This window comes from Cibotium barometz, chromosome 59, assembly GCF_041138505.1.
Source record: "Cibotium barometz isolate CiBa-2024 chromosome 59, ASM4113850v1, whole genome shotgun sequence".
Taxonomy (NCBI): Eukaryota; Viridiplantae; Streptophyta; class Polypodiopsida; order Cyatheales; family Cibotiaceae; genus Cibotium; species Cibotium barometz.
The window spans coordinates 18836731-18858126 of record NC_141104.1 but is presented as its reverse complement, the minus strand read 5'-3'; the positions used below and the strand labels follow the sequence as shown (position 1 = coordinate 18858126).

Genomic DNA, 21396 nt, shown 5'->3' with positions numbered 1-21396 from the left:
TTAAAAAAAATTTAAACTCCCCTAAAAAAAACAAAAAACGAAAGCATTAAAAAAGGTATGCTTTCCTTGCGTTGTTTTTTTTTTTTCAACCTCCTGGATTAGCCTTAGCCGGCGCTTGCTGCTGACGTGGTGTGGTGGCCATCGCTGCTAACGTGACTGCTGCCGATGCCAGAATCATCGCACCAACCTGCGTGTACGCCTGCGCCAGCGCTGCATAGGTGGGGTCACCCGTCCACGTGCGCCTGGGCGTTGCCTGGGTTGGCTGCGCGGGCCTGGCCTGGGCGCTGCCTGGCTGGCTGCGCTGCCTGGCTGGGGCGCCTGCGTAGGCCTGGGCGCTGCCCGCTTGGCCTAGGCGCCGCCTGGGCTGGCTGCCTTAGCCTGGCCACATGCCTAGCGTTGGCCTGGGCTGGCTGCACAGAGCTGGCCACGCAGGCCTGGCCGCCTGACTTGGCAGGCCTGGCCGCCAACAGCATCTACGCATACACGACCACCCATACACGTCCAACGCTAACCAGCCAGCATGCCCACGCACCAACACGATACACGATCCCGTTCTTCTCAGGCTCTCTCTCTCTTGTTCGAATCTGAAAAGCAAACATGCTTTTCTTTTTTTCTTTTTTCTGTTTTCTCTCATGCGACTGCACAACAGGACTCCCCTTCTTTGCAAAGCAATCAACCCTTACTAATCCTACCATCTCCCATCAACATGGGGTGCTTTGATGAAGGAAAAACACATACAAAATCTGAAAACTGCAGTATGCACAGAAAAAACAGCAAGCTTTTTTAACACATACCGTTCTTCGACCTCTTCTTCTCTACCTACCGACTTGCTCGTTCACGAGGTATGCTCTGATACCACTGTCAAATCCACACGGATCTTCCCTCGTGATCGATCTTGGTTCGAAACTCGAATCCTGCAAACAAACGAACAACAAACAAGCATGGGGGTGCAGGCCTGACTCACCTCCCAACCATGACAGCCGTGGGCGAGCCCACAGTCTTGGCTGTCCCCACCAAGCCACGAGCTGAGCTAACTAGGTTGACGTACCGACCAATCTCCTCCTCACGACGTCCCATACAGCCGCGAAGCTGCCCTCGCGGGCCTCGAGATTGCTGCCGGCCTTGGCTGCATAAAGCAGGTGCACGTCTGCACTAGATCTAGGCTCCAAGACCATAGAGCTCTCACAAACTCGCGAGACTCTCTATAATACAATAACTAACCTTGGCCACCCTTTTATAGGCTCTTGGCCGGTCATCGGGCGTCCACACTTGGCCGCCCGCCCGTCCATACTTGGGTGCCCGCCCGTTAGTATATCCCTAACTCAGCTCGTCAATCAGCCTGCCTAGTTCCAAGCTTCTCCAAGCCTCGAAACTAGTCTTGCATGCGTATAGCACACGGTAGATACCCACTGTGCACATGACACTGGCATAGCTCACAAATCCTGGCCTCAGCTGGTACTCCTCTGAATCTGCCAGTCTCAATCTCTAGCTGGTGTGAGGATGTGCGCATCTGACCAATAGCACACCGTACCCCATGAGAAAGATGAGTATCCATGTAGCTGGGTCTAATCACAAACCCATCCTGCGTGAGCTGGAGAAGATGATCTCTATAGAAAGCCATCTTCGTACCAAGCTCCTGTGTCGGCTGTATCCATGTCCTCCTAGTGTCCAGCTGAATCAAGTCCTGCCTGATAAGTCTGGTAATCTCTGCCCGTGTGAGAGAGAGGGAGGGTGCATCCAGGGAGTACTGAAATGGAGGTAGCCTTTCGATACTAAAGCCATGCAACTGGAACCAAGCTGTCATCTGTGCATACCAACATGATCCGTCTCCCTGTGATGCCAACTGTCGTGAAGACTCCAGGGCTAAGCGAGCATATCTATCTCTAGGGAGAGCCCAAGTGCTATGTATAAAGGAGACTGATCGAGTGAGTGCCTCTACTACCAATGGGGGGGCAGCCATCTCTGCACGGATAATATCATGTGGTACGGAGGCCTTGGCCCTAATCATCCGGGAAATCATAGAAACCAAGGGCCTCTCCATATGTCTCCATCCATCAGTGCTACCAGCTCGGCTGTGGTGATCTACTGAGGGTCCCCATATCTCCACTCCATACAGCATGGCTGAAGTGACCAAAGTGTCAAAGAGCCAGAGCTTTGTTCGAGGTTCCTGAAACTGAACCTGCGAACACATCCTCTCTAGTCTCCCCAATGCTGCATAAGCTCTGGTCAATCTGGTCTCCGCTGCTCTCCTCAAGAAAAATAGTGGGCCACTGAAAACCACACCAAGGTAAGTATATGCATCTGTATACTCCACTGTCTCATGACCATATGTAAAGGTGGGTACTGACCTCCTAACCCACTGTGCTGTGGTGTTAAACACCATCACCTTGGTTTTACCAAGGTTAATAGACAATCCACTGTCCTGTGCAAAGGTGTGCAATGCATCCAAATGACGCTGCTTCCCCTCTGGAGAATCTGAGATCAGCACAATATCATCAGCATACAATAACAGTGGAATCCATGTCCCTCCTAGCTGTGCTCCTCTGTCACCCTCCCGCTCTACATAGTCTGAAACCTCATCCACGTACATCCCAAATAAGGTGGGAGAAAGGGGGCAGCCCTGTTTCACCCCAATAGTGGAGTGAACCATCTCAGATATACCCTGAGTAGTACGTACCTGCCCCACAACTGTCCTGTATAAAGCCATGATTCCCCAAATCAGCTATGTGGGCACTCCCATCTCTTGTAGTCTGCGCATCAGTCTGGCTCTCGGTACTGTGTCAAAAGCTTTGCGGAAATCCACAAAGCAACAATAAATCCTCCTGCCATATAATCTGCCCTCCTCAATAATAGCTCTGAGTGTCAAGATATGGTCAAGAGTGGAGAAACCTCTCCTGAACCCTGCCTGCCCTGATGCACGTATGCCCTCTCTCTCTGCCCATCTACTCAACTCATGCTCAAGAATAGATGCATATAATCTAGCCAATGTGTGACCAATCATGATGGTACGATAATTCCCAGGAAGCATGGGATCCCCTGACTTGAAGATAGGCACAATCGTGGACATATTCCAAGTCTCAGGAAAACCCTCACACATGGCTCGGTTAAACATCATAGCAATAAGCTCTGCAAGCATATCTCTGGCATGAATAAAGTGCTCTGCTACCAAACCATCATGATCATATGCTCTCCCAGTCCTCATCGTGTCAATAGCTTTCCTTACCATCTCAGCAGTAAAGAAAGCACATGTCTCTGGGCATGGCTCCGATGGGTCTGGCAGGGGCGGTTGTCCTGCTGCTGTGTACAGGGATGCTGCATACTCACCCCAAATCTCTGTGGAGGTAATGGCTGGTGATGGTGAATGCTCATGGAATAGTCTCCATGCCTCGCCTGAGTCCTGACTCATAAATAACTGATACAAATCCCTCTCTAACTGAGCAAGATAAGCCCTCTTCTTCCGTCGCACTAGGTGCCGGAAGGTAATCCGTGACTGTCTGTGAGTGGTAACACCCATGAGCACCTCTCTCTGTAATCTGATCCTCATCTCTCTGCACTCCTCATCATACCAACTGTTCTGGGGCATGTTCCCAGATTGTCTCCGTGTAGGCTGACTATGGGGATATGCCTCTGATGCTGCAGCATGAAGCGTATCTATCAATATCTGAGTGAGCTCATCTAATGGCCGTCCCGGCTCCTCGGCACATAAGCGTCTGTATATCTCATCCATGTACACGGTGTCAGTCTCCCTCGTAAAGGTATAACGAGTGTGTGTGGAGACCTCTCCCAATGGAGCGGTGCTGAACTGAAATGTAAGAGTGAAGGACAAGATAGCATGATCCACTGCTATTCCAACCGGCCTAGTGCCTACCATAAAATCCTGAAAAGAGGGAATGAGACTAGGCTGAGCCATAACATAGTCCACTGTACTAGCACCATGCCTATGTGGAAAGCAAGTGAAACCACCCGATGTCGGGAATGTCTGTAGGCCATTTAGGATGGCCAATCCATGTGCAGTCCCCATGTCTATCAAATACCGCCCATACACTGTATGCTCCTCATCCTGTGAGAGTCTAGATAGGCCCATATCCCTAACATCAAGCTCCCTCAACATCTCCTCTGAGGTATCATAAAATACTGTCTGGTTATGGGCGGTCCTGGCATTGAAGTCCCCAAGGAGAATGATGTCACCATCCCTGGAGAACTCCCAAATGTCATCATCCAAAATAGAAAAGGGAGACTGCCCGCTAGGTGATGCATACACTGATGTACTAGGAGCAAAATAGCATATAGCAATGTAGAGATATCTGCCCGTCTCTGCCCTCAGTCTAACCCACATGTACCTAGCCTGCTCATCTCTGCGGACTATATGTATCAGTGGCTGTAGCTCCTCTCTAAACAATACTGCCACTCCTCCTGAGCCCCGTCCTCTATGCTCTGAACGAGTCTCCTCTCTACAAGCTGTCTCCCATCGGTATCCACTAACATGTGGCATGGACTGTCCAGGAGCCTGATGCGTCTCACAGTAGAAGATGATGTCCCTCCCAGTGAAACTATCCTCAAAAGCCCCTACATCAAGACGTAGAGATCCATTACAATTCCAAGTAGCAACTTTGAGTGTAGTCCCATAGGTCTCGCGCCGTCATGAAGAGCGCCTCTCCATAATCACCACTCTACCATCTCTATAGAAGGCCACTTTCCATTTCTCTCGGGCTGCCCTTATCTCTGGCATAACTTCTTTCATGTGGGCAAGTTGCGAGAGTGTGAGGTCATCTCCAAGAAATATTCCCGTCTTCTTGAGTGTAGGACGCCATGAATGATAAGTGCTCTCTCCTTAGAAGATTCGCCACCACTACCTTCTCTCTTCTTTCCCACTCTCCATGCCTTTGTGTGCGTGGCTTCAATGCCCATCATAGAGAAGAGCTCCTTGGTTTCCCCTTCCGCATCATCACGGTCTTTTAGACCGGACACTCGTACATGTAAGGCCCGGGTCTTCCTCCTTTGCTCCTCTTCAAGGGTCATGTTGATGATGGTGGGAGTGGGGATGGGTGGCGATTCTTTACCTTTCCCTTTCTTGGCGACCTCGATCCATTTCTCCGCCTCGTCCATCTTCTTTTGTGTCTTTGTGATCACCTCCACCCATGAAGATGTCTTCTCTTTATGTTGCTCCTCCTCCTCTCGAATGATCCTCATTTGTTCCTTGATGGTATTCAGCTCTTCAAGAAAGGAGGGCTGAAATTTTCCATCCTCAAGATTGCTTTTTGAAGTGGCTGCCAACTCCTTTTTGAGGGTTGAGATTTCAGCCGCTTGACTCTTAGCATGCAATTTGGCCTCCACTAGTTCCTCCTTTAAAGCTGAAATCTCAGCCTCTTGCTTGGAAGATCTCTCTTCGAGCTCTTGGATTTTGTCAAATCCCTTCTCGAGTTTGGAGAGGCGGTTTATGATTGCGGTGACGGAAGAGTCGACCATCTTCTTGTTTTCTTTGATAATTGTGCCGAGCTTGTCCTCCACCTTCACGAGCTCCTCTTTAAACCCGGTCTTGGTCATGACTTTTTGCATTCCCACAGCCAATGGACTGAACATTAATCCATGACACAGGAGCAAAACAGCAGCAACAAGGGGGGTTCAAGTCATGTAGGGAAAAGGGGAAAGAGAGGAGAAGAGAGTTATGTTGCTGCCTTGGGGGCCTGAGGAAGGAAGGGTGGGTGGGTGCGTGGGTGGGTGGGTGGGAGAACGGAGGCGGAGAGAAGGGCAGGCAAACAGCGAAGAGGGGGGGGAGCCGGCGAAGGGGTGAACAGAGGGCAGGGCGCAGGCAAACAGCGAAGAGGGGGGGCATAGGGCGGCGCAAGGGCGAAGGGGGGCAGGGCGGGAGGGGGGGGCGCAGGCGGGCAGCGAAGAGAGAGAGAGAGAGAGAGAGAGAGAGGGAGCCAAAACAGGCGGGCAGCGAAGAGAGAGAGGGGGCCGCGGAAGTGAAACAGAGGGAGGGCGGCAAGCAAGGGCGAAACAGCGAGCGAGGGCGAACAGCGAAGAGAGAGAGAGAGAGAGAGAGAGATGAAATGATAATGAAATGATATATTAACGTCTTCAGATGTGATAATGCTCAGAGAGAGAGAGAGAGAGAGAGAGAGAGAGAGATGAAATGATAATGAAATGATATATTAACGTCTTCAGAAGGCCAAAATGACCTATGAGACCAAAAAGGTTACAACAATTGGTGGATCTGATACAATGTCTGTGTAAGAAAAGCTAAAAACAACTAAACAACTAACTAAAACTGAAACAACTATGAGGAAAAGTACGGTACTAGGAGCTCCTAATGGATAACATCTGGGAGGAAAACTCCAGCAACAAAGGTAAGCATCATACACATCACTATCCAAAGATGTCTCTCATCAGTCGATGGCGGATATCCTCAATGTCCTCCATGGTGAGTACTCTGACTGGACGTCTTCTGGCGGCTGTGCAGCCCAGACTACTCGGACAGTCTTCTGTCCAAGGGTAGGACAGTGTTGCGCCTATGGGCAGCAAAAGGGCCCAGCTCGAGTGGGGGCAGATCTGGGAACAATGGCTGTAGAGATGGCGGCCAACCTGGGGGGTGTGAGCAGGCCGAGGTGACATGCAAGAGCCTAGTTTTGATCGCAGGCAGCTTGCGGGCAAAAAAGAGGGTTCCACCTGGGCTGTAGCCAGTGGGCAGCCCAAGGGCGTGGCCATGGCAGAGGGCCCTCCTTTCTTCAGTGAGCGGGCAGGTCGAAGAACCCTGCGGGCAGGCTAGGGCAAGGCACGGTGGAGAACCCAGATGGGTGCAGCCAGATCTGGAGGGGATTCCCCTCTCTCTATGGAGCAGGTAGGCAGTCAGGAAAGCAGGCCGAGTTGCTTTCTTAGGCAGCAAAGTTAAAAACTCACCTGGCCATTAAGAAAAAACAAAGTAGGGGTTTTTCCCTGAGCAATCCAGCTGTGAGTGGGTTCCCACGAACCCTTTCTTCTCACGAACTTCTTCTTTTCTTTTTCTCGCAGAAGTTCTGACTGTTCTTCACAGATTTGGGGGTAAATTTTGACTCTCATCTCGAGGTGATACAAGACAAGCTCGTGTACGGAATAAAAGGTGTACTTGCATGACTCGATGCACGTGCTTCGTCGTATTGCTGATTTGAACCTGCATGTTAAGAGGTATGTGTTCGTACCAGACACATGCTACATATATGGAACGATAGAAGAAGCATAGTAATGAATCTTGTTTTGCTCGTATATGAAGTTGTTCTTGGTACACATAGGAGTTTCTACTCCAAGAATTTTGTGGACACACACACAAGAGTTAGTTATGGGCTTGTACCATGCAAGACACAAACCTAAACCCCTACAGATATTAGAATGACCATTGTTTTCGTTGTTGGGCTTTGATAGGCAAGACTTATCTACATATGTAAGATTGAGGAATAGTTGACCACACATTGCCACTGTGGGTACACGGATATTTGATAGAGGGCATCTAGATTAAGTTTACATTTTGGGATTCATTGTCAGATTGCATGACAAGATGGTTATGCGACAATACCCATTATGTACCTTTTCAGCCTTACAGTCCTTAAGGTTTTGATGGTCCTCTAGTTTTATGTCCATAGCAGGAGTGTGTATAGATAGATATTCCCGCTATTCCAAGTATACCTGCCTATTCTTATACCAAGACTATTGAATCATGGTTATTCAAGAACTTGCGCTATGTGCATAAGTTTTTGGAAGCAAGTTTTGGTTTCCAAGATTTTTTGGGTTTAGATAGGTGCTTTGACTAGGACGCTGGTCAAGGTTCTTCTTCTTTGTGTACACAGATGTTGTCTAATCCCTAGACCGAGTTATGATCACTAGTCTGGTTTGGAGTTCTTCCTTTCGAGAACTTGTTTCAGTTTGTGGCACATGGTGAGCCATTGGCATTTATTGTTTTTGATAGATCGCGCAAATCCACAAATTGGTGTTTTGTTGTAATCGTAGCACAGGCATGGGGTGTATCATGGTGGTATGGGACGCCATGATCCATCGCATGATTGGGGCTATTCCAAGTTGTCGAGACTTCTTACAAACACAAGGCTATCTCAACATTTTTGAGGGATAGATACTTTACTTTTGATACAGACAATTATGATAGATGCTAGCTTGCGTCATAACCAGGTCTGTTGAAACAGCTGTTCCTTTCATGTCCAAGGTACTCATAGACTTTTCGAGGTTTGTTTGGGAAGTTAGACTTCCGAGGTGATGAAGTATAGATTGATGATCTTTTCTAGAAGATCGGTTCTTCTCTTGTTTGGGAAGAGACTACTGTTGTGTTCCACTTGGTTCGGGCTTCAGTAAGTAGGTTTTGGGTTTTTCCAGTTTTGTGGTTTTTTCCAGTCCAGATTTATAGAGGACATCAAGATAAAAGCATGTTAGTCAAATGGAAGATACTTTTGGTTTCGGGATAACTCTTTGGACAGTAGTTGCTTACCTTTGGTACTGGTAGCATTGTCAGCTTCGAGTTACCCAGATGATCCATTTGCTCCGGATTTGGCTTTTGTGACTAGGAATTGACGCTCATGTCCTGTTACTTGAGCAGGTCGATCTCTTAGTTGGATTGTCCTTGAGACTATTCGTTTCGACCAATAGAGGGTGCTTCTCTAGTGTTGCGAGTGTGGCAACTTCTCCTTGAGTTCTTTTTCTTGAGCTCAAGAGAGAGCTCTTTTGAGGAAGGGGAGTATGTCATGTGCACGTTAGTTAGGGGCAGGCAGATTGACGAGCTAGAGTATGATATGTTGTGGGCGGACATGTGCTTTTTGGTCCGCTATTGATAGCGTGTGCTTTTTGGGCGTTCTTTCCCTATTTATTGGGGGGAGGGGTGCCAGTTGGGCGCACACCGACAAATGGAGCACAAGAGTGCAAAGCACTAGGGGGCAGGCAGATTGACGAGCTAGAGTATGATATGTTGTGGGCGGACATGTTAGCTCGTCAATCTGCACGCTAGGGGCAGGCAGATTGACGAGCTAGAGTATGATATGTTGTGGGCGGACATGTGCTTTTTGGTCTACTATTGATAGCGTGTGCTTTTTGGTCTACTATTGATAGTGTGTGCTTTTTGGGCGTTCCTTCCCTATTCATTGGGAGGGAGGGGTGTCAGTTGGGCGCACACCGACAAATGGAGCACAAGAGTGCAAAGCGCGTGGAGCAAGAGCCCCGCAGAAGGCCGTCGTCCTTGGGGGACAAACCCGGGTGGTAGAGGACACCGAATGAGGTCGATGGTAGGGCACTCATGAGAGCATGACGCTTTAGCTCGTGGCTCGGTGGCGATGGCCAAGATTGTGAGCCTCGCTCATGGCTATCATGGTTGGGTGGTGAGTATGCTTGCACCCAGATATGTTTCTTCCGCTTTGCCTTCTAGGGTTAGGGTTTGTTGCTTTGTCTTGGCTTTCATGGCTGTTTTGTAGATTTCCCTCTTGGAGAGATTGTGGGTTTTGACAAGGCCCTTATCTTATGACTTCTAGAAATCACAAGTACTAATGGGCACATGACACATAGCATATACTTATCTTATCTAGATAAGAGGGCGTTCACACCTAAGCAGGTGTTCACACACTCATAAATGAACATGGTGGGCATGCACACATTTAGCGCTTTTAGAGGCTGTACCACACAGGCACACGTAGATACACAAACACAGTTATACAAGCACACAATAGACACACACGTGAAGGTCCAAATATCCCAACAATCCCCGCTTCGGAGCAAAGGTGGTGAGATCCTAACGCAAAGAAGATGCTACCACCTACCCCATCCATATTGCCTTAGAGCAGACTCACCATCTACACCTCCCATATGCATGGTGGTCTCTCCTAGCGAGGCCAGCACTTGGTCATCCCTCTGGCTCCTAACTGTGATAATGGAAACATGAAGCCTTTTATAACATTCAGGCAAAAAACACACACCTAGAGATTATTACATCTGGTTTTGGGAGACATCCCGGGTAGAGAACCCATGACTCAACACACATAAAACCATGAAAATAATTTTAGGGGATTAAATCCCCTTTTAATGCTAGTGATGTCGTCTTTCTCGGCGTCTCTTCCATGCTACTGCCCTATCCATGACCTTATGGGAATTTCAATTTGCTGAATGTAGATTTGATTTTCCCAATTTTGGCTGATTCGAGAAAAATCCCTGAATTTTAGGGCTTCAATGCATCAATTTTGGCCAAAAATCAAGAAAGGCTCAATTATTAAGCTCATTGGCACCTTTAATTAGACAATTTTGGGTAAAAAAGCAAAAATGCCCAAACTGAACTGATTACAGTAGCTCCAATTTGATGATTTTTGCCTTGAAATTAAAAACTCCCTTTTTTTTTTGAATCCAAGGCCTTCAATTTTGCTGCAGAGAGGGTGAAATTAGGAAAGCCCCAAATTTATGTGTGTGCAGGGGCTTCAATTAGGCTGCACACTGCGTTGATGCATGCTGACATGGCCGAGATGCTGATGGTGATTATGATGCTAGCTGATGCAGATGTATAGGAGAGGGTTAGCTTTCGTTTAGGAGCTCGAGCACTTTGGAGGGAGACTAGGAGTTGAGGAGAAGAGTGTAGTTCGAGGGGGAGCAATTGGCGAGGGGTCAGACCCGCGACACGCTTCACCTTCGAACTTCGCCCTTTGTTAAAACTGATGGGCCTCCTTGCCCCCTTGGGTTACTGGACGGCAAGCCTTGCTGGAAGTCCGAGGACGGAGATTTGAGGGCGCAAGGGCCTTTGCCTTTGTCGCTTATAACAGATGCCCACGACAGACGTCTTGTCGGCAGACGAGTTGGCTGTTGGCTCCATTGGGTTCGTGAGAGCCATTGTGTCCACTAGGTCACGAAAGCCAATGTGCAGGTAGGCAGGATGACAGGTCACGAAGGTGTGTGTCGAGGGCAACAGTAGAGATAGTGGTGAGGCATCAGGTCATGGGCAGCATAGATAGTGAAGTAGGTAGGGATGTGCAAACTATGGCGAGCTACATAGATGGTGATGGCAAGCTCCTCCTTCACAGAATGCTCTGATACCAAATGAAGGACCAGCAGGTCTCGGGGTTAGGTAATGGCTGGAGTAGCTATGGGGGGTGAAACTCGGTAGCGTGAAGAGAGAGAGAGAGAGAGAGAGAGAGATTAAGCGTTTACTAAAGACCCAATGGGCCTATGAGACCAAAGTGATACAATAAAGTCCATGGCATATCTCATCATGGAATGGAAAATAAAATAGAAAGAAAACATAAACATAGCTATCTCACTGGGGTGATACAAAACTGTCCACGGAAACTCATCATGGAATAGTAAGAACATAGAAACATGAGAGCAACATCAGCTCCGAGTAGATGGTATACCACTCTCCAAAATATCAAGCATGGGGCTAATGAGTATGAGAGAGAGAGAGAGAGAGAGAGAGAGAGACTGATGCACAAGTGTTGGGCACAAACTCACATAAGGCACAAACTCACAAGAGTTGCGGCCAGATGATATTGTGCTTATTCTTTCTATCTTTAGCGGTGCATTTGTCCTATCAACTACTTATTTGATGTACTAATTCTTTCTATTTGCTACTTCCCTTAGTGCTAGGCTTCATTATGGCTGAGTCTGCCCTGCATCTCCGGAGGTTTGACAGAAACTCAGTACGAAGGGCTTTGTGTGAATATATGCTCTTGTGTGTGTGTGTGTGTGTGTGTGTGTGTGTGTGTGTGTGTGTGTGTGTGTGTGTGTGTGTGGAGTGTGTGTGTGAGAGCATATCTTGATACAGAGTTCTAGACCCAATATTGGGCATTGATGACGTTAGTGGAGATGTCATAGTATCTAGTCCATACTATGCATAATATAGTCTTGTGGGTTGACTGCCATGAGTATATAACATGCACGTTCCTAAAAGGTGAATTTGGGCATGTTCTTGGATTCATCTAGGTTTATAATGCTTGATTGATGTAAAATGAAAGTACATGTCCTTTTGTAGGTGCAGTACCTTATCTTATGACTCACACAAATCACAAGTACTAATGGGCACATGACACATAGCACATACTTATCTTATCCAAATAAGAGGGTGTTCACACCTAAGCAGGTGTTCACACTCATAAATGAACAAGGTGGACATACACACATTTAGCCCTTTTAGAGATGTACACATGGACACACAGATACACAAACACGGTTATGCAAGCACACGATAGACACACATGTGAAGCTCCGAATATCCCAACATTATGTGGCTGTCGGCCAGCTTCATATGTCCCATGACTTGCTGAAAATAGCATTTAATGCTTTTAAATGCTGGCCGAGTGCTGTTGGGTGCCTACTTATACTGGCCAACTGATATTATATGCTTTCCATGCTGATTATATGTTGGCCAACTGCTGTCTATGGGTGGCATATGGTGTCTAGCACCATATACAAGGCAACCCTCATGATGGTGCCTTACGGGCCAGCGCACAGGCTGGCCCATGTGCACATGCTTTATAATAATGCTTCTATGTGATTGACCTAATGCTAGGCTGGCTTCTATATGCTCTTACATGATGAATTCTCCAAGTGGGTAAGAGGACTGACATATGCAAACTCTCTAAGGCTTGGAAGAATGACCTACGTAGCTTGTGCCTGACATGTCTCGGGTTGGGGCTCACAATGGGGTTATGACATATGACAAATAATCTTAAGAAGGTATTAAAACTGTATGATGTTACATATTATGTTGAGCCAGTGTGTCACATAGCACCATAGTGCAGGGTGCATGTGACAAGGCATTCGTCAAATACGCATCTGCACTTGTTGACTTGTAAATCACCCATCCATTGACATGTACACCAAAGATATTGCCTAGCCATCTCAGTTCAGTATGTGTACATGGCCAATATCCATACGTGCATCGCCCAAAGTCCATACACAGGTCCAAAACATCTTGTCATGCCCTTGGATTCCATATGGGCACTGCCTGTATGATCCATACACATACCTTGGCCAGACGTGTACTACATGTCATTAGTTCCAAATTCGGCAACATTTTAGGGGAGATTTAGGGGCAGATTTAGAGCCAAGTTTGCAGCCCAATAGGCTCCCGATGTGCCCAAGACATACACCCATATATGGGAAACCTTTTGGGCACAATCTGGACAGAAAAGATGACTTTTTGGACGAAGTTTTGTGGGCTGAAATGGCAAAGCCGAGTGGATTACGAATTTTCCTCTTATCCCTATCAATAGTCAAGCTCTCATTTGTACATATCATCTAATCCCCATTTGGGATCAAGTCATAGGCAGTCAGTAGGTCTAAAGTCAACCTTTTGGTCAGGACATCATTAAAATTCGCATCATTGTTCGTTATCAGGCTTAGGGTTGAGGATCAAGTAAGCAAGGCTTCCACGGATGCAACGTTGGTATCAGAGCATTCATGCTTAACCCTCTAAGCTGTCCCAAAAAGTGCAGAGAATCCATAGTAGAATACAACAAAGGTAGCCGTATGAGGTGGTCTGCAGCAGGCAAAGCCCAAGCAAAGCATTCTCTGGGAGTGTGTGCTCAAGGGAGGACACTAGTTAACTCTCAGGTCAGTTCCTGAGGCAAAGCAATAGGCATGATCATTCTTGGCAGGAGACCATAGCTGTGTTAAGGAAAAGGGATTGCATGCATGGGGACAAAGTGGAACAGATGCAGAGTTCTTCAACCAAACTTGGAGTGGAATTTGAGGTAATGTACTACATGGTGGCTAGGAGGCCACTACCACTCGTCCAACCAGAGAGGGTTGAGTAGAACTCCAGTACAGTAGAGCAGCTTCCTCGTTATGCTCAGGAGGAGGGCGATATGCTCAGAGGAGAAGATGTCTATACCCACATGGCAGTCGAGGTAACAAACTGTGGTGCCCCTCGGAATCCATTGTATGGCCTCAATTGGATGCCAAGTCAGGGTGGGAGATGTGCGGACCCAAAAACCACACGACTTCTGCTATTTGATGCGGGCACCTGAAGCGAGTCAAAACTCGTTGATGGTGGCTACAAAGCCTTTGGAAGAGAATCTGTCTGCATGACCTCATCGGGCGGCCAACCTTCAAAAGATCCCAATGCTGCATGAAAAGGGAGACAAAGAGTCTGTCCTCTCTAGGATATTTCCTGCGAGTAAACGCCCAAAGAGCTTGTTCAAGGTCATCCATGGCGAAGGAGGAGTCAAGGGCCTACTAGAGCCCCTCTGTCAAGATGGGTTGTTGAGTGGACTGCCCAACCTGCTCTCGTGCCCGACTTTGTTGTGAGGTCAGTGGGTCCCAGCGAAGAATCTGGTTGTAGAAATCAAAGGCAATGGCTTGGACCTAGGATGGCTTTGAAGGCACCTTCGGCCTGGGGAGGTGCTCAACTTCATCCCCATGGTGGTGGGGTCCTGTCATAGTGAAGAAATCCCCTGTGACCGTGCCACTTGCCAAATGCCTAGCTAGAGACAACAGGGATAGCCCTTGAGTCCATTGAGAGAAGAGAGAGTAGAGTACCGTTGCCGCGCTCGGCGGCCCACACCTCTTTTCGGACCGAAGTTTGGAATCTGCACCAGGAGGGTGCTAGAGAGACGCCAAACCTTGCTGTTGCAGGCTCCTCTTCTGCTCTCAGAAAGTTTCCAGCCTCTCCCTTGCAAAAGATTGAAGAAAATTGCTGATCTCCTGGAGTGCCCCATCTAGGGTGGCTATTATGCACCAAGGCTAATCGTGGTTAAGACCTTTAGGTTAGGTTAACCATAGTCTGGGGCAGGCATCTTAAGTGGGGGTTAGTAGATTTTTTGAAACATGTGCTATATTTGGTTCCTGGTTTATAGGAGGTCTATATAAGTGGTGTTATGAGTCAGTTTTAGAGAGAGCTCCTTGCTTGTGTCACAGATCTAATAAATGCAATCTTGCAATGCTCTATCAGTATTGGTGTGAATAGCACTACCTTGGACTAAGCGGATGACTGCGTGAAGGGGGGAAACCTTAGTGCATGTATGTGTGAACATCAGCTAGTGGACAATCCGGTGTCATAACATCATGCCCAATCCGAATCTCTGAAGGCATGTAGATGTGACTCAAACACCCCCCCCCCCCCCCCCCCTTGCGCGCGCCCCGGGTAGAACAATCCAAGGACCTGGGTGCCCTATAAGTAGCAGAAAACCCGCTTGACAGCCTGCCAATGCCTGGTACTTAGACATCTTTGTCATGGGCAATGGTGTGTGAACACTCTAGGACTAGCGGGGGCACTTTTTCCCTCACTAGGAGGTCTTTTCCCCGGGCATGGGAACACCCTCTATCTCTTACTATTGGGTGTACTTATTATCCTTTGTACTTTCTTTGTGTACAACACTTATTATTATCAAGTGGTATGTTTCGCTTCTCCCAAGAGCGTTAGGACTGGATCTGCTACACCCTATGTGTGCCTTGTTTGCAAGCTGCTAACCCAAAACCTTGTCAGAGGGTAGCGGAAAGATGTAGATGAATTACAAAAACACTGAAGCTCCAAGAGAGAGAGGAGAGAAAACAGCAAAACGCTGATGCACTAATCTCAAGAAAAGAGTGGATACAACCAGCTTGTAGGCGAGGAGTGGGCTCCATATAGGTGAAGGTGCTCACCAAGAATGATCAAGGAATGTTCAATGATGAAGGAACAAGGAAGAGGGCAGCCCATATATATACTCCAATATGAGCTGGCTGCTTGCATCCTAGTGTTCTACACGACCCGAGAATCGGTGAAAAACTCCATAAAATGGGTGGGCAACCAACATCAAAGGCCCATAGGGGAAAATATGGGGAATGCCTAAGCATAGAAATGTCCCACATAAACACTAGAAAACCACTAATAGGATATGATATATGCTAACACCCCCTCTCAGGTCCTGGGGGCGGCCCAAGACCCTAGGAGTTGCCATCAATGCCGACAGCTAATTGAGATAATCCTTTGGTGAATAAGGTTGCACTGTTGTCTTGGGTAGGACAATATTCAAGGATAATGTCTCCCTCTAAGATCCGTTCCCGCACAAAGTGGTATTGGATCTCTATATGCTTGGTCCGTGCATGAAATAGCGGATTCTTAGCAATAGCCAAGCAACTCTGGTTGTCACATGAGATAAGGGTAGGTTGTCGCTGTCGAAAACCGATCTCCTCAAGTAGCCGTTGCAACCAAATCACCTCACAAGCAACCGAAGAAGCCACTCGATACTTCGCCTCAATCGATGAAGCGCCACTGTAGGCTGCTTTTCACTCGTCCATGAAATGGCTCCAGATCCAAGAGTAAAGCAATACGCATCTCCAGCCCGGTCGGAGTCACTCCTCTAGCCACGTAAAGTGACCCCCTTTCCATAGAAAATGCCAAAATCCTTGGTACCTTTGAAGTACCGCAACATGTGGAGTGCTACCTACCAATGAGTGTCCAATGGTGCCTGCATGAAAGCACTGAGAGTTCCCACCACAAATGCACAATTAGGCCGTGTGTTGAGCAACCAAATCAAGGAACCAACGAGTTTCCTGTACAAAAGTGTATCTGTCATTGGATCGGATCCAGAAGAGGAAAGTTTGATGCCGGGATCCATGGGGGAAGTGATGGGCTTACAATCTGTCATCTTGAAAGCCTCCAATAGCTCTGTAACATTCCGCTACTGAGAAATGAATATGCCATCTGAGCGTTGAAAAATCTCCAATCCAAGATCTGTCATCTTAAATTCTTGATTGAGGGCAACCTATGTTTTAGCAATGTGTGCTGCATGGCTAGCCGCCTGTGATGATCAAGTCGTCCACATAGAGACTGATGAGAATATACAACCCTTTCTTGGGATAAATGTAGAGATTTGGATCAGCCACCGACCGCTTGAAACCCTTCTGTTGAAAGAAAGCATAAATCTTCTCATACCAAGCCATGGGGGCTTATTTCAAACCATATAAAGCCTTTTTCAGCTTGTAGACCATACGTTTGGAGCCCCGACCCTGAAATCTTGGGGGTCGTTCGACATAAACTTCCTCCTTTAGCTCCTCATTGAGGAATGCTTACTTGGCCTCCACTGAAAGATAGGCCAATGAGAATGTGCAACAAGAGTAACAATGAGAATGTGCAACAAGAGCAAGAACAGTCCGAATGTCACCATCCGGGTAGTCGGTGCAGAGGTATCATCAAAATCCATGCCAGCTTTCTGAGAATAGTCTTTGGCCAGCAGCTTGGCCTTGTGCTTATCCAGAGTCCCATCCGATTTGTACTCGGTCTTATAGATCCATTTGACACCAATCACCTTTGCTTTGCCGGTCTAGGAACCAGCTCCCAAGTTTGATTCCGCTCAATAGTGTCAAGCTTTGCTTCGATGGCTTGCTTCCAAGTCGGTTTGGAAAGGCTTCATGAGGCATTGAGTGTGGATGATGACATGGAAGAGAACCATAGGAGAATGTTACACAACATGCCACACCATTCAATGATATCGGGTAGATTGCAAAATTTGGCAAGGCTTCATAGGGAAAGCATGGTTGAGAATCATCTTCGCCAACCAATGAATGAGGTGCCTCCACCATTGCCACATGAGGAGGAAGAGGATCTCATCATGGAATACATGGTGAATGACTTCTTTGAACGGGAGGTCATGGGGATGATAGAGAGCAAGCTCCAATACTGGTTAAATTGATGAGAAGTAAACTCGCCTTCTTTGTCGGCTCGTAGTGTCAAGATAGAGTGTTTTGACTATTTCTCCACCAAGGTTCTCCATGTTTGGAATCTTCGAAAGTTTCATCTTTGGACTTGAGAAAATAGGCCCAAGTATACCGGCTAAAATCATCAACTAAGAGAAAAACGTAACTGGTAGAACCAAGAGACGGAGTGTGTATCGGGCCACACAAATCCACATAAACCAACTCCACAGGTGTTGTAGCTCACCGTGTGGCTTTCTTTGGAAAGGTCTCTTGATGTTGTTTCCCTTTGAGGCAAGAGTGACAAGGGCCCTCACATGTGCCAACATCGGCAAGGCCTCCAAATAAAGATGTCCAAATCTAGCATGCCAAAGATCGCCTGTGCGGGTACCTGTTTGAGAGTAAAGAGCCGTGAGTTTGTAGAGGCCATGGTCCTCGATGCCTTGCCATAGGATCCTGTTAGTGAGAGGGTCCCGAATGATCATTGAGTCCTCCATAAATTCCACCTTCATGTTGAATTTGCAAATCTCATGTACTGAAAGGAGACTAAATCCTAAATCTAGCACATATAGCACTCTCGAGGTGTACTTCCTTTCCATTGCTATCCGGATGAGGGGCATTGTCCCTTCGCCATGAATTGGGGACAATAGAGTTATCTCCAATGGTAACTTTGCCGTGGCGTTGCTGCAGTTCATCAAGTTGATCCTTGTGATAAGTCGTGCTGTGTGGCACCGCTATCCAAAATCCACTGAGGAGAGTGGGAACAAGAAGGAAGAGCCTGCTCAACCATTGGAGGAGTCGTCCCGGACTTGAGATCAAGCAAGGTGACGAAAGCTGACTCCTCCACACCTTTGGCAGATGAGCTTGCCCCTTTGTCCTTTGACTTCCCTTCCAAATCCCGCATGCGACTACGGCATTGTCGCCATAAGTGCCCTTGTTTGGAGCAATAATCTTAAACCTTCTAGTTGCCAAAAGAACTAGAAGTTGAAGACCCATTCGGCTTTGCATCCTTGGAGTCCTTAGAATCCTTAGAAGGAGGTGCCCCACCTTTGCCTTTGTTAGGCTGACCCCCTCTCTGTCCAATAAAGGCATGGGTACCTTTCTTTGAAAAAGAATCCTTGAATCTGCTCTCTTGATGGAGGACTAGTGAAAAAGGGGTGTTTTCAAAAGGGGTGTTTTCTAGAATAAGGAAGGGAATGCCATGATTTGCAAAAGCTAGCCGCATCATTCCAAGCCTGTAAGGTGATATGCGCTGCTTTTCTGCCACGTGTTAGTGCCATATCATCAACGCCATGCCATTTTTTTTTCCCAAATTTATCAACTTCTTTTTTTTTTGGGGGGGGCGGGGGGGGGGGGGGGGGTGCGTTGCGCTTTGCATATCAGCAACCTGTATTGTGATGCTTCGGTGACAGCTGTCCTCCCCTGACCATAAAAAGTTTGTAGTCATTGTGGTGTACAAAAGAAGAGAAGAGTAGCTTGTTGGTTTATGCTGGTGAAAAAGAACAATTGGTTAATAAAAATATTTAGTGGTGTCAATAGAGGGTGTGTGGACAACCTTGAAAAGATAAAGGCAATCATGTTGACCTTGGAGGATAGAAGATTTTCATTTATGCGGGTCGTAACATGCATTGGTGACATGCCCTTATTAATTGCATCTTTGCATGATGTATCTGATGGGTTCCTTTTTATATACCACTTTGCTCTCCTTGTCACATGGATTTGAGTCCTTTGACGAGTCTCGGTCATTTAGTCATTTACTCTACTGCATTTTTTTTGGCCACACACCAGATATTTTGTTGCTTGGATGTGGAAGAAGAATGCAGCTCGTTGGCAAAGAACTTCGAGACTTTTTGCGCTCCAATGGCATCAAACTAGAGGCTATTGATTCTGTATGGCTACACCAATATGCATTTTTTACTCTCAGTGGTGTCATATATGTGCCTTGGCTTTAAGATGAGAATTGTTCTGCTTGGAATGATCCTCTCAGAGAGCCCTACAAGCGTACGGTCTTTGTTTTTAAAGGCAAATGGGTTGTGGTGCATTTTGAACTGATGATTGCTGCAAGCCCTAATACTGGACACGTGTGTGTTCTTGTGTGTTTTGGTGATTGTGTCACAGCGTAATGCCATTTCAACATTCAATTTTTTGAATGAGGAAGGAAGATTAGTAGCAGCTGCCTTGTTGCCATATGGCACAGAGTCATGAGGAGGACTAGAAAAGGATGGCTTAATAACAAACTTTGGAATTTCAAACAGACAGCATGGTACATTTTAAAAGCTGAAAAGTTTTGTTTATACCTGTTTTTGTACTGGGAAGATGTGATGTGTGCATAACCCTAGGAAGGCCTTTGACTGTAAGGAATGGATGACCTGCTTCTTGTATTGACCTTGAAGAAGTTCTTGTTGATATAACTTCAACCTCTTGATGTGATTGTGTGCATGAGTGAAAAGTTCTGATCCAGATTTTCCCTCTTGATAGTTTTTTTTAATAAAAAAAGTGGTGGATTATCAGTGAAGTATTAATTCAATTGCTCAGATGGTCAGAGATATTTAAGTATTAATTCAATTAGTCAGAAGTAATTTGTAGCTCCATAAAAAAACAAATACATGTGTTGATGCAAAGTATAGAATTGATAGCCTTGAGGTCTCTGCATTTTGATACATGAATATTGTTGAACCTCCCTGGTAATGCACTACTACATATCTAGGCAATAAAACATTTATATTTTAAAACGTACAACAAAAGCATTGGGCCCTTGCTTTACATTGAGCTTCACAGTGACTCTTCCTTGATGCAAAAACTTCATTGGACTACCATGTGTTTGATGTTAAGGTTTTGGACAATTTCATCCTTTCCCTCCATGCTAAGTGTTATGCAATGTCCTGAAGTAAAATTTGGCTCTTTCTTTTCTTTCTTATTTGATTACATAGTTTTGGGTCTTGTGTAAGTGCTTGACGAAGTGAAGCCACAATTGGTTCTCTCCTTGGAATCTCTCTCTCTCTCTCTCTCTCTCATACACATATAGGTTGCATACTGAGCCACTTGCAGTAGTGCTCCATCCATCACCCCCCCCCCCCCCCCCAACTAGCCCAATACTTTCATAGTTTATTTCATGTTCATTTTGTCTCTTTTTTTTTCTTTTTTCTTTTTTTTGGACACCCAGAGGACATTGACAGTTATACATTGATTTGTTTCAAGCTTTCTCTCTCTCTCTCTCTCTCTCTCCTGCCCAGTTTAGTAGACCATTTTGGTCTCTTGGGATTGTTCCTATGACTATAAAAGCTTCTCTCTCTCTCTCTCTCTCAATCAACAAAAGCGCCACTCTAGAGACCCCATGGGAGTCCTTGTCACAACCTTGAAGTGGTTTGTTGCCTCCATAAGCACCCTTGGACAGAAGTCTACAAACCAAAGATTTCCATCATGATTTTCGTTCTCCAAGCGGTGGGAGAGGATTTAGTGAGGTCCATAACTGAGCGGTGATGGACCGAGCGAGCTTGCCCAAAGATTGTAACACTCCAATGAATTTTAACAAAGCCTAGTCTTAAGCTTGTTTGTGTCTTATCTAGCTTTTATTTATTTTTTAAATATAACAAAATCATTGTTCAATATTCTCTATTCATAATTTCTTTATAACAATATATCTAGATACATAATAAACATTTATAACAATATATATACTTACTACATAAATAAGTATATTGTAAGATCCACCCTACATGCATGGCCTCTCCAAATGGGAGTTCACCAATTGTCCATGGTGGTAAGACTTTACTA

The 21396-nt window shown here is 46.5% G+C and overlaps 1 protein-coding gene across 5 annotated transcripts in view; it reads left to right on the top strand.

Annotated features, from left to right (window-relative positions):
• LOC147605559 (uncharacterized) overlaps positions 1-20137 on the top strand; it is a 77028-nt gene extending 56891 nt beyond the window's left edge. For all 5 annotated transcript variants that reach the window (XM_086793143.1, XM_086793142.1, XM_086793145.1 and 2 more), the window contains 2 exons: positions 19411-19511; positions 19741-20137. In XM_086793143.1, coding sequence (XP_086649269.1) covers positions 19411-19511; positions 19741-19827 — 188 coding nt within the window. In that variant the 3' untranslated portion in view covers positions 19828-20137. The remainder of the gene's footprint in view (positions 1-19410; positions 19512-19740) is intronic.
• The last annotated feature ends 1259 nt before the right edge of the window (positions 20138-21396 follow it).